General features: G+C 37.9%; 3 protein-coding genes and 1 long non-coding RNA gene across 6 annotated transcripts; 1 reads left to right on the top strand and 3 right to left on the bottom strand.

The window, feature by feature from the left end:
- Positions 1-728: 728 nt before the first annotated feature.
- LOC130954763 (ribonuclease III domain-containing protein RNC1, chloroplastic-like) lies at positions 729-5336 on the bottom strand. 2 transcript variants are annotated; one of them, XM_057881528.1, is made up of 5 exons: positions 4380-5336; positions 2194-2395; positions 1751-1951; positions 1560-1646; positions 729-1443 (listed from the first exon to the last, which is right to left on the bottom strand). In XM_057881528.1, exons 1-5 carry the CDS (start codon positions 5189-5191, stop codon positions 1126-1128), a joined length of 1620 nt encoding a protein of 539 aa, XP_057737511.1. In that variant the 5' UTR covers positions 5192-5336; the 3' UTR covers positions 729-1125. The 2 variants fall into 2 exon arrangements, with proteins under 2 accessions (XP_057737511.1, XP_057737512.1); XM_057881529.1 differs by lacking the exon at positions 4380-5336 and having other exon boundaries at positions 1751-1941.
- On the top strand, positions 5127-7727 carry LOC130954764 (uncharacterized). 2 transcript variants are annotated; one of them, XR_009076410.1, is made up of 5 exons: positions 5127-5358; positions 5659-5811; positions 6151-6257; positions 6362-6453; positions 7256-7727. It is a non-coding gene; the product is annotated as an uncharacterized LOC130954764 (long non-coding RNA). The 2 variants fall into 2 exon arrangements; XR_009076409.1 differs by having other exon boundaries at positions 5659-6257.
- Positions 7728-8451: 724 nt separating this feature from the next.
- Positions 8452-10867, bottom strand: LOC130956896 (glucan endo-1,3-beta-D-glucosidase ARB_01444-like). The gene has a single exon (XM_057883838.1). The coding sequence runs from the start codon at positions 10865-10867 to the stop codon at positions 8582-8584; it is 2286 nt and encodes a 761-aa protein (XP_057739821.1). The 3' UTR covers positions 8452-8581.
- Positions 10868-11467: 600 nt separating this feature from the next.
- LOC130956222 (glucan endo-1,3-beta-D-glucosidase 1-like) lies at positions 11468-14082 on the bottom strand. Its single transcript, XM_057883271.1, has one exon. It carries the CDS (start codon positions 13848-13850, stop codon positions 11643-11645), a length of 2208 nt encoding a protein of 735 aa, XP_057739254.1. The 5' UTR covers positions 13851-14082; the 3' UTR covers positions 11468-11642.
- Between the last annotated feature and the right edge of the window lie 1837 nt (positions 14083-15919).

Below are 15919 nucleotides of genomic sequence, written 5' to 3'. Positions count from 1 at the left end.
AACTAATTTGTCTGTCGGAATAAAACTTTGAGGATTGATCTGTGTATTAATTTTTTTTAGACTAAAATGTCCAATTCTAAAATCTTCGAAGACTAATTTGAGTAATTACTCTAAATTTTAAAAGACACAATAGTACATAAATTGATACAAATAACATATATTTAGTGTACCTCCAATAAGTTGAGGCACAACATTTGATATAGACACAGATAATTTTTACAATTTTATCCTCATTTCTTTTATTTTCAATTTTACCCTTTCTTCCTCCCTCCCTCCTTTCTTCTCACCTTGTCGCCGTTGTTGTGGTCTGCTCGTGTGCTTTCACCTCCCCTTTGTGCTCTTCTCTCCTTTCCTCCTCATGGCCTCTAGCAATCCTCCAATGCCTTCTCTCTCTACCTCGCCTCTTCCTCATATCTGTGTTCATCTTCCTCCCCCCTTGGTCGCCTCTTCCTCCGTCTTTGGCTCCGGCTCTGCCGCCTCCCATCTTTGTCGTTTTTCTCCTATGTTGTGTTCTTCCTTTTTGTTTTCCTTTTTTTGAAAAATAAGTGGTATTCTTCCATTACTTAATTTTCGGTTATTGATTTCTGGCTAAATGTGTACCGGATGAATCTATGATGGTAGAGATGGGGATAGCAACGGTGAATATCTTATTTTTCCCAAAAGAAATATTATTATGAAGGACAATATAGACTTTTCACAATTTTATTGTGTCTTAATTCTATATTTTATCAAATACAATATATATACACACTAGTAATTTGTATCCATATCTCTAATGTCTTACGAGTATACAACAACCAAGGGCAGCCTTACTCCACCAACCAGACATTATGCAACGGAACAATAGTCACATGTATCCTCATCTCAATGCATTTTTTCATTGTATAGGCCGCACCATCAAAATTGATTAAAAGAAAATATACAACTATTATATACACCAAGGAAACTTCAAAATAACTCAGAAATCACTAGGACTAGGAGGTGAATTATAAAATATCAGGGTATGGCCTAAATGAAGTGTAAAAGAATAAAACGAGAGAAAATGTAAAGGAAGAAGGAAATGGCGAAGGATGAGGAAAAGGAGAAGGTTCTTTTATCCTCGTTTCACTACTATCTCTTCATTTTTTAGACTTCTTGAGGTTGGACTTGCTCAAAGTCAAAAACCTCAAACATCAGACGTCTCACATCACGTTTCCCATAAACAGCATATGAAAGTCCATGAAGAGCTTGTTGAACTGCTGTGTTGGCTGGGTTTCTCAGTCGCCGATTGTGCTCGTACTTATCTTGAACACTTTCACCATATATAATATAATGGTGAAGATGTTTAGCCCTCAAATATCTTCCACAATACTTGTTCATAAGAAGGCGGCGGTGCCTATTTTGTAGCCACAGCCCAGGAGCATCTAAATGCTTCATCAGCAGTCGTTCAGCCATCACCAAATCCTGTACAATATTCAAGAATAAAAATGGAAAAAGATTATATCATAAGCATTGAAGACAACAAAAAGTTTTAGTTATATATTTCAATAGTGAAACCAGAGTGTGGTCAAATGAAATACCTGTATCTTTTGGCCAAGGTATTCTAATCTTTCATAGCAAAATCGAGGATGCTCAAGTTTGTACTTTGATGGATGCAAGAAACATAGCTGCAGTTCGACAACGAATTCAATAAGGTCAGACCTCATAACGTGAGTGCAGTAACCCCAGTCGGGATAAAGGGAAGGCATTAGATGCAACAATATAGCTCTACCTGCAATCCAAGTTCGAGCTCTATGTTCCGGGCTTCGGTAATATCTGGAGTCATATCATTCATTTCCTGTGGATATCCAAGGGTCTGCATAACCTTTGGTTTGCAATCATAATCCCATATATTCCCTCTGAACCGATGCATGCCTGGGGGAACACAGGATCTGAACAACCGCGGATGTGCAAACAGGGCATCTGCAGGAGGCTGAACGCAGAACAGTTAACACCATTGCTTTGTCTCCTAATAGTAACAGATGCGATTTATATAATAAGCCAAGAAATTTGCTAGTATATTTGGCAGCACAGTAGTGCGTAGAAACAGAATTGAATTTATAATTCGGCTAGTCCAAGTTTTAACAGCTATGATATCTACATAATATCTCTAGGTTTTTGCATGCTAACTGTTAAAACAAATAACGCTAAGAAAGAAAGGTTTGTAGAGCTTGCCTTATAGGCAACCATGTCTTGCCAGCTTATCTTGGCTTCAAATTCAGTAGACACATAATCTACATCTTCGAGTTGTCTACGCAGTTTGGGCTGGCAATAGTCAGCATCTGGATCCATTCCAAAGACTTCAAAAAGAACACGGTATACTTCCGGCATACCGAAGCACAAATAGATTGCCCCAAATAGAGCCCAAAAGACAGACCTACAAAATGGAATAAGAAATGCAGAAAATCTGTGAACAATACACTTCAGGAACATATTATGTTAAAGATCAATTCCATTGATTAAGATGGGTCCAAAAAGAGAAATTTAAAAAAAAAATTAAAAAGAAAACTGGGGGTTCTGGAGTTGTCACTCAGCATGGTTTCTCTTTTCACCATACTATCATTTTGATTGTAAGACTCATATGTCTATAATTTACAAACCATGAGCTGTAACACCATGGTCTTGAAAGGAAGATGGCAACAGATAGACATACAAAGTCATGGTCTCATGCCGATGCCACAAAGTCATGGGTAACATTACAAATAATAACATCTATTTACATTAGTTATCCAAGATTACAAGGATCTAGCTTTGGATTACACAGGTAGCTTCTATTTTGACGCTAATAAATAAATAATAAAAAAGAAACACCAAAACAGAAAATAAAAGAGAAAAGATATTTAGCATCCTCCAAGCACCTAAAAACACAAGCTTCATTCATGAGAAGAAATTATTAGGTTACCCTAATTAATCAATTCAATTTCATCAGTCATGGGTACCAATCAAGAAGCATTCCCCATGTGAGAATGCAGGGATGTTCTTAAACTTGAATAAGGGCATATCCTCTTAGTAGAATTCTAGTGTGCTGGTTAGACTAAAGTCCTCTACATCAATCAAAATAATTATTCCATCAGCAAAACTGCGGCAACTTCAAAATACAGAGTACATTCACAGGCAAGGCACTCCCATGGGAGAAATAAAAGACAAAAGCAGACAAGGCACTCTCATGGGATAAATAAACGATAAAAAGCAACTATACTACTATCACATAGTCATCATTGTTTACATAAGGTCCATCATGTAATTTTGTATCATTAACCAAAAAGGATACTAATCTATTGACCAGCAAGTCAAAATACCACTTTGCATAAACACAATTTCACTGTTGAAACTGCATTCTGCTTCACTTCATTTCTAAATGAAAACATCTGTCGTAGAAGTCTTGCATTTGAGAAAATTAACCAGATAAGTAACTTGGACAAGTCCAGCGATATGAGGCTTGAGTTGCATGTACAAAGTTATGCTTCAAATCTCATTGCTACTGTTATTACTTCCAATTGACTAATTTATCTAACAATTCCATTGACCAGAGGCTGTTCACCTCGGAGACCTAATGCGGTTATGAGTACGACCAAGTTTAAGGCACACAGTCCCCCGGATATTCAAGGATCATTGCGGACTGAAGGGACTGGTGTACACCGGATGAAGCGATGTGTGTGCCCACCACTCATTTGCCGAATAGCAGTTGGGGGCCTAGCCCTCTAGTACTGCATTCCACTATGTTCTCCTTGGCTGGCTGTTGGCTGTCGTAAATTGCTCTAGTGGCGAGAGTGGGTCGTTGCGTGCTGGTCAGGGCTAGTCTGGTCAGCCAAACTCGGTCAGGGCTAGACACAACCATGGGTGCCAAGGCCAATTTGGCTGGTCAAACTCGACCAGGGGCCTGTCCTAGCCAGCCAGACACAACCAGGAAGACGGTCAGACTGCCCTGACACTCCCTAATGCCTGTCTGTCAATTCCTTTAAATTTCATCATTGCGGCCATACTCCTCTGGGGATTTTTGGAACCCAAAGACTTTGATTTCTCATAAGGTGCCAGTCGGAGTAGGAGGGGTAAAAAGCTATTGCAGTAAGCAAGTTAGCAAGGGTTCAAATGATTTTGTGATTTTCATTCCGTTCACCAATTACATAACTCCCAGACAATGAATCTAATTTTCTTTCCCTTACCGTCTTAAACTCCCAAACAAGCAACTGGCTCTACATCACACTTTTCTATTCCTCTATTCGAAACTCCCAAACATAGTGCAAAGCGAGTGATGATAGTTAAATAGTAGCACAATAGCATAGAAAGGGACAATGTAGTATAACCAAGACTCAGAGAGAGAGAGAGAGAGAGAGAGAGAGAGAGAGAGAGAGAGAGCTTACTTGACGGGTGGCTCTCTTTCCTTCCTAACAAGCTTATCCATATCATCAAAAGGGAACACCAAATTGTGCAAACTCGCCTCCTTAATCCACCGCGGCATCATCGACTTCCCAATCAAGCCAAACACCCTCTCACGCATCGGACCCGGCCCCTCCCTCGGATATCTCTGAAGAAAAAACTCAGCAAAGGCAAGCTCCAGCACGTACTGCCCAAGAAAGAACAGCCTCGAGTGCCCGCACCTCACGTGCCTCGCACGGGACCTCTCGAACCCCTGGTGCTGAAACGCAAGGTACAGCAGAGAGTCGAGCTGCTTCGCGGGGTTATCATCATCCAATGAAGCTGAAGGTTCTAGAGGATACCCCAAGGCTTGCTTGGCTTCTAGAAGGCAGTCGTCGATCCACGTGTTGTCGGCGGCGTTGAGGCACCTGGAAGGAAGGCAGGAGCTGAGTAAGGGGAATGATTTGAGAGTTAGTTGGGGGCTGTTGAGGAATCTCTCTGCGAGTTTTTTGTCGTCTAGTGGGGGACGCAGGATGAACCTTCTTGGCGGAGATTTTTTCTTTGGGGATGTTATCTTCCTGCGCTCCGCGAGCTCCTTCAGGAGCCGCTGGGGGCTGTTTTCAGGAAGAGGTTGCGGATTCTGTGGGGGCGGGTCATTTACGGCGTTGGCGACGGCGATAATGCGGAGGGAATGGGGACTACCGGTGGTGGTGGTGGTAGTGATGAGGGGTACTTTGGGGTTGTTGGTTTGGAATGGGGAGAGGGAGGATGAGAAGGAGTAATTGCGGGAGAGTATGAAAGAGGAAGTGAGTTCCATTTGAGAAGATGAGGGAAGTTATCGATTGAGCATTGAGACGGTTTGTTTGTTAGATTACTGTTAGAAGGAAAAACTTTATGAGTGCTAAGAGTGGAAGAGAAAAGAGGGTTTTACGCTGAGTTGCAGGGTTCTGGTAATTCTGGACTCAACGACGCTAGTTGGATAAGGTGCACATTGTCTACTTTCTAGTAAAAAGCCATCTTTTAAAAGTTAATTTTCATAGGCTAATTTCATTTATGTCTACTTTCTAGTTGGTAAAATTTTTATTTTTTAAAATAGTTTATGAAAATTAAACTTTTAAAAAATAGCTTTTCAAAAATTATAGTATTTATGTTTGATAAGACTGGATTGGTAAAGTTTTTTCAAGAAGTGTTTGTGTTTTTTACCTCATTTTGTATTTGGTAGATTAAAAAATTCAATAGCCTGGTAGTACTTGCATTGTCTCATTGTCTGGTTGATTTTGCCAGAGTTGCGCTATTGAGACATCAACAGGGCGTAGGCAGTGATCCGGCTATCTTTGACATGGTGCTGATCAATCGGACTCTTGTAGCTTGAATTATGGTTCGATTAGTGAGAAGAGGCCTGGATTTATCAATTTTGGCTCCTTATGATAGATCCTGGTATCCTGCTTTGCATATGTGCATTATAGTTTAAGTGATCCTCATATAAATTTAACTCATCTAACAAAGTAGAAATCTAATATTTAATCAATTATGCAATTAGAGGAACAAAGCATAAAATTAGTGAAATTGAACGGTAATACAGAAGAATTGATATAATGCAACTAAGCAAGCACATAAATATCATGAATATTCTGCTCCTTAGCTTCTAGCAAGGAGTTAACACTTAATCAACATGATCACATTGTACCAGATTTCTTGCTACTCCGTCTTATGGACATTGATGTTAAATTCGACATTGACGTTAAATTCTTAAGAATTCTATTTTCAAAAGTGCAGATCTTCAATGAATTTAATGCAAGGAAGCTAGATGAATTCAACATATTTAAAGGAGTCACGAGATCTACCTCTTTATGGGAATAATAGGCTTGACAGTTGTACTTCAGGTTAGCGCTCTTTGAACTTTTCTCTATATTTTGGCTTTTTTTTTTTTCTGTTTGAGAACATTTTAAGAAAACAATAAAATCGCTATTTTTTTTTGTTCTTCCAGTTTATCATCGTTGAATTCCTCGGAAAATTCACTTCCACAGTCAGGCTTAATTGGAAGCAGTGGTTCATCTGTGTCATTATTGGCTTTATTAGGTAAGAAAATCATTGGCATTTGAACGCTAAGATAATCTTTGAATGCTTATCGAATTTCAAATAACATTCGTTTTTTTCCTTCTTCATTTTTAGTGTTTTCTATTTTTAAAATTTTGTTAAAAAAAATAAAAAACAATAAAATTATATTTTCTATTTTTTATCTCATTTTTTTTCACAAAATTTTGAAAAAAAAAACACTGAAAATAAAAATAAAAAACGAAAACACAAACTAAAGGTATCTTTGTCACCAAAAAAAAAAAAAAAAAAAAAAACTAAAGGTATCTTTATATTTTTATTTGTATTTTCAAAAATATTAATCTAATAGATGCCGTCAACATTAAATGGTAGCTGGAATATGAATGAAATTTCCAATTCAATTAAGTGGTAAGATTAATGATACTAATAATCTATAGAATACTATTCACTAATGTAAGTATTATTACATTAGGTATATATATATAACGATATTACATTATGGGTAAATATTATTATTTTTTGTCAATATTTAGCCAGCAATAATTTGTACCTATATTTACAGACATTTTACACACAATAAGCATATAATTTGTAGTTATATTTATCAAAATTTTATATGCATGAATCAATACAGTTTATACTTACATTTTTTCAGAATTTGCACACATGAATTAATAAAATTTATATTTATTAAAGACAATTTAGTATTTGTGCTGTCCAAATAATAACAAAAAATACTAAAGATTGCTATTCTCCAAAAATTTCTCATATACATATATAGTTCAAATCATAGGAATATATAATAGATTTTTCTCCACGTTTTCAGTTGGCCTCTTGGTTGTTTTGGGAAATTGATACCAGTGCCACACACTCCCATCAATAATAAATTTAGAAGAATTCTTCATGGAAGAACTCAAATGCAAAGTGGTCAGAGTACAACAGGAGAAAGACCTTCCTACTCCAAACTAGTTATATGTTGCTATTTGATTGTAAACTTATTTTCAAGATTTCAACGTCGAAGAACATCAACGCACCAGGTTCTATACTGTAGTGCAGTCACATGTTTTGTTTATTATCAAGATTTTTAAATCAACCGTTAATAGAGTCCGATACTCTCCTTTTTTTTTATATATGACGATATACTATATGATATTTATCTTTCTTTGTTTCAACCAACAATATTTGCATCTCTGCATATGCCCCCACGTTTATGTGGCGAAGTACTTTTTCATTTGTTCAGTAATTTACATTTAGTGATATTGCTGTAATTCTTCATTCATCTTGATAAAAATATTATAATTTTCTTGCATTGATAATATAAACTATCACAATTTTGCTAGGTAGACAATAGAGATGTGAACAATTAACTATATCCCAGACTTATTAAATATGAATAAACCTAATTAATTCAAAATTTGTTGTTTTCATTATTTGCAAATAATTATCAGAAAAAGTTAAAAAAAAATTATTCGAATGAAAACACCAAAATATAATATAAAATAATATATTTAAATATACCTAATAAGATGTTGTGTCAAATTTAAACTTATTTGGAGTCGTTTTTAACAATTTGTATAGTAATAAGAGTTGTATGCAACATTATTTGTAAATAAATCAAATAGTGTAGTAGTAAATCTTATATAATATATATAAATAAGTCAAATAATGTGAGATTTGAATATTTGTAATTGAAACTTCTTATAATTATAATTATTATGACACTTTATTTGTATATATTTATTGTATTTAATTAGTTATTTATGTTTCAGTTGAATAATAATAGATAAGAATTTAAATTTTTTTTTCTAAAGATGATTGGCTGATTCTTATATATTACTATGCATTTAGAAGTGTTGATATGGTATCATTAAAAAAGTAAGATGGCTAAAACTTATTGTATAAAAAATTACTTTTGTAGATTATAAATAGATGAAGAAACAAATTAGATAGTCAATTGGTTATAATATAAAAGGTTGAGGTATTCAACATATATAACACTCGGCAAACATCTCATTCAATTCAACGCTACCTTTTCAATGACAAATTTACAAACATCAATATGAAAGACAGACAAGGGTTAAATAACTAGTTACTCTTAACTTTAGCCTCTTAAATTTACATTATAGAAACATGAAAACATAAAGAACAGCACCTAATGGCAATAATGGTCAAACCAACAATAATGTTTTCCATGATCAAACTCTTCCTCAACAACATCACCTCTACTATGAATCCACCACAGCAAATTGCTTAGAGAGTTTCCATCATCAAAAGCCTTCAAGCTTCTAATCTTCTGCAATGCACTTTCTCTATCATAAGTCCCTTCCATGGCATGGATAAAACCTTTCCACCCTTCACCAACACCTTTCCTATTCAAATTTGCCTTTGTCCATTCCACAAGCTCCTTCACATAACCAACATCAGAGAACAATGTCTCTGTTATAGGCAACAATGGCAGAACCTGAATTCCAAGCCTACATTCTCTCCATTCTGGTGGAGCAAACCAAAGACCACTGTCTCTTTTATTAGCCCAAAGAACACCCATTATTCTATTCTCTTTCACAAAATCTTCATCATACAAGTTTTCTCCTTCTCTTACATGCCACCACATTTGAGCTGCATGCATTTCCAATGCTACAAGAGTTGATCCTGTTGCAATAAGATGGGTGTCGCCATAAGCGAGACCCATCAACGCTGCAGAGTAATATGCATTCACAGCTTCACTTGTGCTCTCTTGGTTTCTTCCATCTGCGAATTCGGTTAGACCTCCAGCCCAAGAATGCAATTTGTAAAGATCAAAACATCTCAAACGGGTGTAACTAGAGTTTGATCTTCTTCCCAAGTTCATGAAATCCGCCATAAGCGAATATGCTTGAGGCTTATACTTTCTTCCCCATGCTGGATCAATCTTTGCAAGCACTGCAATTGCATATAGAAAATATCCCAAATGATAATGATGATCATTGTAAATACTAAATCCGAAATCTGCACTCGAATCTTTAGATCCTTGTGAAGTAACAATTCCTCCCCATTTTGAATCATAGAGAAAACCGTTTCCTTCGAAAGTTCCATCTAACCATGGCTCAATTGCATCCTTCAAAAACTTCCTAATCACCGGGATGACATCATGAAATGAAACCTCTTCAGCTATCAAAGCCAATCTCGCTGCTCTTGTTATGGATTTCCCATAGTAATAGCAAGATGTTGTTGTGATTATTCCTGAGTTGTTCAAAGAATTTACATCTTCAGAAAGTGCTGCAGAAATTTCATCATATGAAGATTCTTTGATTCCTCTAGCGGAATGCCAAGTAACAGAAACAGGGTAACTTTTCAAAACCCATGAGTCTCCAACAATGCCAACAAGGTCCCCATCAATGCTTCTATACTTGAAATCATTCAGAATCGTTACATCACAATCGTTAGTTGACAGAAGCTGAAGGTGAAGAGGGTGAGCTAGCATTAACAACTCACCCCATCCTTTCTTTTCCCATTTGTATTCGACACAAAAAGCTTTCCCGAACGAAGCATCACCAGAGATGGCGAAACAAGTGCTGAACCTATCAAGAAATGACTCGTATTTGGTGTCTGAATCAGGCAACAATGCTATTCTAATAATGCCAGAGAACCCATCAGAGGTAACTTCGGAAAGGCGACTATTAGTCATGGTAACTGCTGCTGTAGTATATATGAGCCATGTCTGACCATTGTTGAGTTGCATGGTGTGCTTAGTCAGAGTGCTGTTCGAGGAGAATGAAGTGATGGCATGAATGGTTGTGATAAGAAGTGGCGAATTATTGGTTACTAATGATGTAACAAAAGGGCTTCCTCTAACAAGGAAGAACCGCAAGTTGCAAGAGGGAATGTCTAAAGTTACACTCAGCTCGCTGTAGGAAGTGATTACATGCTTCAAGTGAGAGTGATCATGATCGGGTTTGGTTATGGAGGAGATGGTTATGTCAGGGTTGAAGACTTGGGATATGAAAGTGGGGGTGGCCAAGTGAGAAGGGTAAGAGAATGAGAGGGAGGAGTTGGAGGATTTGATGAGGTAAGGGTGAATGTATTCGGGTTGATCACCGTTTTTTATGACAAAGTTTTGGAAGAATGAGTTTGTGGGAAGTGGATTTGATAGAAGGTTTTGGGAGAAGAAGTTTGAAGGATCTGGGAGGATTCTGGAATCTGTTTTAGGGAAGAGGAATGGTGTGTTTGGTTGCTTTGGTGGTGATGGAGGTGGAGGTGGTGGGGGCGGTGGCAGTAATGAGGATGGTGATGGTGATGGTGATGATGATGGCATAGGAGGAGGAGGAGGAGGAGGAGGTGGTGATGCTGGTGGAGGAGGAGGTGGTGGTGGTGGCGAAGGAGGAGGAGGAGGAGGAGGAGGAGGAGGAGGAAGTGGTGGTGGTGGTCTTCGTTTTTTACCTTTAATTAATCTTTTTAGCATTGTGAATTTTAATTTGGCACTGCTAAGTAATTATATTGTTTGATTTATGAATGAGATTTGGATTTGGTAGGGGTTTAAGTTAGTTGGAGGGAATGGGTTGTAATTTTTTATATAGTTGGAGGGGAGAGAACGGAGAACCAAAGAAGAAAGGAATTGGGGAATGGGAATTGTATGAAGAAAGGAATTGTTTGATGAAAAATGAAAGGATGATGCCATGCGTGGCTAGTAAGAATACATAAGAAACAATTTCGGGTGTTTAGAAAGGAAAGAATAAAAAAGGGTCTTGCTAATATGAAAAGTTATCTGAATGGGAGATGAGTTCATACTTTATATCCTTCAGGATTCTTGTGGTTAAGTTGGAAAATCACAAGCCTTGTGAATAAATAACTTTCATAGGTATTTGACCCCAGATACAAAATTGAAGGGACAACATACTGGTAAAACGAATTCACATATTTTACTCTTTCAAGTTTCTGCTGCTAACAAATCATTCAAAAGGAAATTACCATCATAGTTACATTACCAATATTTGTATAGTGTTGTTTCCTTTATTAAAGGGTATCCATCAGTTTTAGCCACCTTAACTTCACTAACTCAAAATGCCAAAATTTATGATGTGAACATAACATTAAAGACTCAGAATGAATGCGAACCGCCAAAGACTTTATACTTACAGAGGAATTGTAAGAAACATACACCAAATACATAAATAGGTACAATGCCAGAAACTATGTAACTTATTATCTTTTCAAGTATTTGAAATCATTAACAATACCTAGTGGCAGTAATGACCAAACCAACAGTGTTTCCCATGCGCAAATGAGTCATCCTCATCACCTCTGCTGTGAATCCACCATAAGAGGTTAGTCAACGTGTTACCATCATCGAAACCATTCAAGCTTCGTATCTTTTGCAGCGCACTTTCATTATCATAGATTCCTTGCAGGGCATAGACAAATCCCTTCCATCCTTCTCCAACCCCTTCCCTGTTCAAGACAGGCAATGTCCACTCTACAAGCTGCTTCACAAAATCAACATCCGAGAAAAGGACTTCAGAAATTGGCAGTATTGGTAAGAGCTGAATCCCAAGCCTACATTCTCTCCACTCAGGAGGTGCAAACCATAGTGCACTGTCTCTTTTGTTAGCCCATAGAACCCCAACTACCCTGTTCTCTCTTGTGAAATCTTCCTCATATACATTCCCTCCCTCTTTAACTTGCCACCACATTTGCGCTGCGTGAATTTCCAACGCTGTAAGCGTCGATCCCATCGCAACAAGGTGGGGATCCCCATAAGCCAGACCCATCAATGCTGCCGAATAATATGCATTCACAGCTTCACTAGTACTCTCTTGATTCCTTCCATCTGCAAACTCAGTTAACCCTCCAGCCCAAGAATGCAATTTATACAGATCAAAACACCTCAGACGCGTAAAACTAGAATTCGATCCTCTGCTCAATGTCATAAAATCAGCCATAAGCGAATATGCTTGAGGCTTATACTTCCTTCCCCAAGCAGGATCAATCTTAGCAAGCACTGCAATTCCATATAGAAAATATCCCAAATGATAATGGTGATCATTGTAAATTCCAAACCCAAAATCAGCACCGGAATCATTAGACCCTTGCTTTGTAACAATGCCTCCCCATTTCTTATCATACAGAAATCCATTCCCATTAAAACTTCCGTCGAGCCACGGCTCGATGGTCTCCTTCAAATACTTCCTAACAGCAGGAATCACATCAGGAAAACACACTTCTTCGGCTATCAACGCCAACCTCGCCGCCCTGGCAACCAATTTGCCATAGAAATAGGACGAATTCGTCGATATCCCAGCCGAATTCAGTCCCTCAACATCCCTCACAAGAGCCGAAACAATTTCATCATAAGATCCATCCCTAATACCTCTAATAGAATGCCAAGTTACAGAAACATGATTTGTTTCCAATATCCATGAATCCCCAACAACACCAACAAGATCACCATCAATGCTCTTATACTTCAAATCCTCTAAAACAACAACACCAGAACCAACATTAGACAAAAGCTGAAGATGAAGAGGGTGTGCTAATATCAACAAATCACCCCACCCTTTCTTCTCCCACTTATACTCAACACTATAAGGCTTTGAAAACACAGCATCACCACTCACAGGGTAACAAGAACTGAACCTATCAAGAACCGCCACCTGCCGCGAATCGGAACCCGGCAAAAGAGCTACCCGAATCACACCACAAAACGGATCAGAAGTGATCTCAGAGAGAGTGTGGTTAAGCCTGATCGGTGAAGAAGCATAGAGGAGCCACGTTTGGCCGTTATTGAACTGAAAAGTGAACTTGGTTTGCGATTCATTGGAAGAAGAGAAAGAGAGGATCGCGTGGATGGTTGAGATTGAAAGAGGAGTTGGTTGAGTAACAGAGAAAGTGACAAAGGGGCTTCCCCTAACAAGGAAGAATCTGAGATTAGAAGAAGGAATCTCCAACGTTACACTCAGATCACTGTAGGAGGAGATTTTGTGATTGGAATGAAAGGTTTTTTCGTTTGAATTAGTGATTGTGAGATCGGAGTTGAAGGCTTGGTAGGTGAATGCGGTGTTTGAGATTCGCGAAGGGTATGAGAGGGAAAGAGAGGAATTTGAGGGTTTGATTAGGTAAGGATGAAAGTATTCTGGAACGTCACCGTTTTTGAGAACGAAGTTTTGGAAGAACGAGTTTGTTGGGAGTGGGTTTGAGAGAAGGTTTTGGGAGAAGAAATTGGAAGGTTCTGGAAGCACACTGGAATCAGTCTCTGGGAATATGAATGGAAAACGCTGCTTATTGGTGCGTGGCATTGTTGTTGGAACTGAAAACTCTGGTGATTGTGATGGTGGTTGTGATTCTGATTCTGATTCTGATTCTGGTTTTGGGGTTTTATAGGGTTTAGGGCGTTTTTTGAGGCCTTGTGTGAATGCAATGCTCACCTTGCGTCGCAGTTTCTTCAGCATTTTTTTTTATTTTTATTTTTCACTTTTTTTTTTATTGTGTGGAGGTTGGGATTATGATGGAGGGGTTTGACTATGATTGCATTTTCTTGAAGGAGTTGGTTAAGTTTGTTGAGATGGATTTTATGGAAGCAGGTGGAGAGAGGAGAGTGAAGAGTGGGTGTTTTTATTATTTGGATTGAAGTTGACGGCGGCAGTTGGGAAGGTATATGAATATGTGTTGGCATGTGAAGGAAGAAAGGGAGGTAAGAGGTGCAAGGAAGAGATGGCATCATCATGCGTATCAAGAATTTGTAAGACGTGTGATCTGTGCGTGTGCAAATGAGAATGGAAGTAAGTAACTGCGGGGAAATTATATACAACTCTTCGTGATTAAGAAATTATGACTTATGAATATGTTTTATTCAAAGGGGACGAAAGCAACCAGGAAAATCAACATTCTTTGGCTCTATAAAGTTTTGGTAATTGCTGTATGAGTTTAACCATATAAAAAGTTTTACATAATTATTGATGAGATTCATGTATTTGATAATTTTTCTAGAAATGTGTATAAAATTTTGTTATTTTTGTTAATATAATAATATTTGATTATTTAAGGAGTATTTAAGGTAAAGTATCGAAAGTTTTTTTGGCAAAAGTGGTTTGGGCGGCGTGTCCTGTAGTGTTTTGCGGCGGTGTGATGGACGAATACTCGTAGTGAAGGAGTTAGAAAGAGGAGAAGTTGATGCTTGATGTAAAGACTCACACTTGAAGAAGAGATTGTTAATAGAGTAAATACCCATAGTAGTCCCTGAGATTCATGCAATTACTCATAGTAATCCCTAAGATCCCGATTTCCTTATTGTAGTCCCCCAGATAGAGCTCCGAGTACTCAAACTAGTCCCTGGCTATATTTCAGGTGATGACTCATCACCAGAGCGCTGACATGGCCTCGGATTGCCATGCTGGAGGGTTCCCAACGGGTAGCTGAGCTGGCTAAGTTCCAATTTTTACCCAGATTGGTCCCTTCTAGTATATGTAACCCTAAATCCCCAAATTCTCATACACTCTCCCTCTTCGTCTTGTTCACATCTTCTTCTTCTTTCATACAGTTCTTCCTGTTCATACACTCTCATTCGGGGCTGCTAATCACGTCGATGATGGGTGGAGGTAGCACTGCAGGTGGAAGCTCTGTTCGTTCCCCATCTAGCTGGAACCGGACTAGAACGCAAACGAAGAGCAGAAGATTGACCCCGCCAGAATGGTGCGGCTGTGGCTGTAGGCCAGTTCTCAGATGGTCTGACACAGATTTGAATCCGAATAAACCGTTCTATGGCTGCCCCAATTATAATGTAGGTTAGAATAATTACTTGTGTTGTTATGATTCTCCTCCCATGACTGTTCTTGTGTTGTTATGATTTTTCTCCCCTTACTGTTCTTGTGTTGTTATGATTTTCCTCCCCTAACTGTTCTTGTGTTGTTCATCTCTAAACTTTGATCTTTTATTGGTTACAAACAAGTGGGAAGAGATGGTGCGGACTTTTTGTGTGGGCAGATTCTATGAATGAAGAATAGATTGAAAAGTCAGAATCGTGTGGTGATGAAGTGAAGATCAACTTTGATTGAAGGCTTCGAAGGTTGGAGGAGGATGTCCAGATGCAAAAAGTGATTACCCAATTGTTAATGTTAGCTGTGTGTGTGTTGACAGTGTTGTTGGTGATCCTGTGTTGTAAATGATGAATGAATTGGTGGTTTTGGATTCCTTGTTATCAACAGTTGTAAAAATCTGCTTCTTGATGGAATGAAAAGTGTTGTTAACTATGAAATTGTTGTTAAGATAAATTCTATGGTTTATGAAAAAAATAAAGAAACTGCTTCTTGAATGGTAAACCACATAGCATAGTATATTAACATAAATTTCATTGTTTATCAAAAAACAACAAAAGTTGATTGTAAAAGGCGGCCTAGAAATCATTATGCTGCTATCTGTAGTTTCATCAAAAGCAAGGCCAAGACATACCAAAAAGGCCTTTGAAAGCCTAATATATCATGCATTCAAAAGAAAAAATAATCACCACAAGAAAACAGATTTT

Source organism: Arachis stenosperma, chromosome 10 (genome assembly GCF_014773155.1).
Source record: "Arachis stenosperma cultivar V10309 chromosome 10, arast.V10309.gnm1.PFL2, whole genome shotgun sequence".
In the NCBI taxonomy this organism is placed as follows: domain Eukaryota; kingdom Viridiplantae; phylum Streptophyta; class Magnoliopsida; order Fabales; family Fabaceae; genus Arachis; species Arachis stenosperma.
This window is presented reverse-complemented; position numbering and strand designations above follow the sequence as displayed.

Excerpts from the sequence above, each read along its gene's own strand:
- LOC130956896 (XM_057883838.1), bottom strand. The coding sequence starts at position 10,867 with ATGCTAAAAAGATTAATTAAAGGTAAAAAACGAAGACCACCACCACCA.
- LOC130954763 (XM_057881528.1), bottom strand. The coding sequence starts at position 5,191 with ATGGAACTCACTTCCTCTTTCATACTCTCCCGCAATTACTCCTTCTCA. Across the intron at positions 2,396-4,379 it reads GAAAGAGAGCCACCCGTCAA|GTCTGTCTTTTGGGCTCTAT; the intron begins GTAAGCTCTCTC and ends TCCATTTTGTAG. Across the intron at positions 1,444-1,559 it reads ACCTTGGCCAAAAGATACAG|GATTTGGTGATGGCTGAACG; the intron begins GTATTTCATTTG and ends AATATTGTACAG.
- LOC130956222 (XM_057883271.1), bottom strand. The coding sequence starts at position 13,850 with ATGCTGAAGAAACTGCGACGCAAGGTGAGCATTGCATTCACACAAGGC.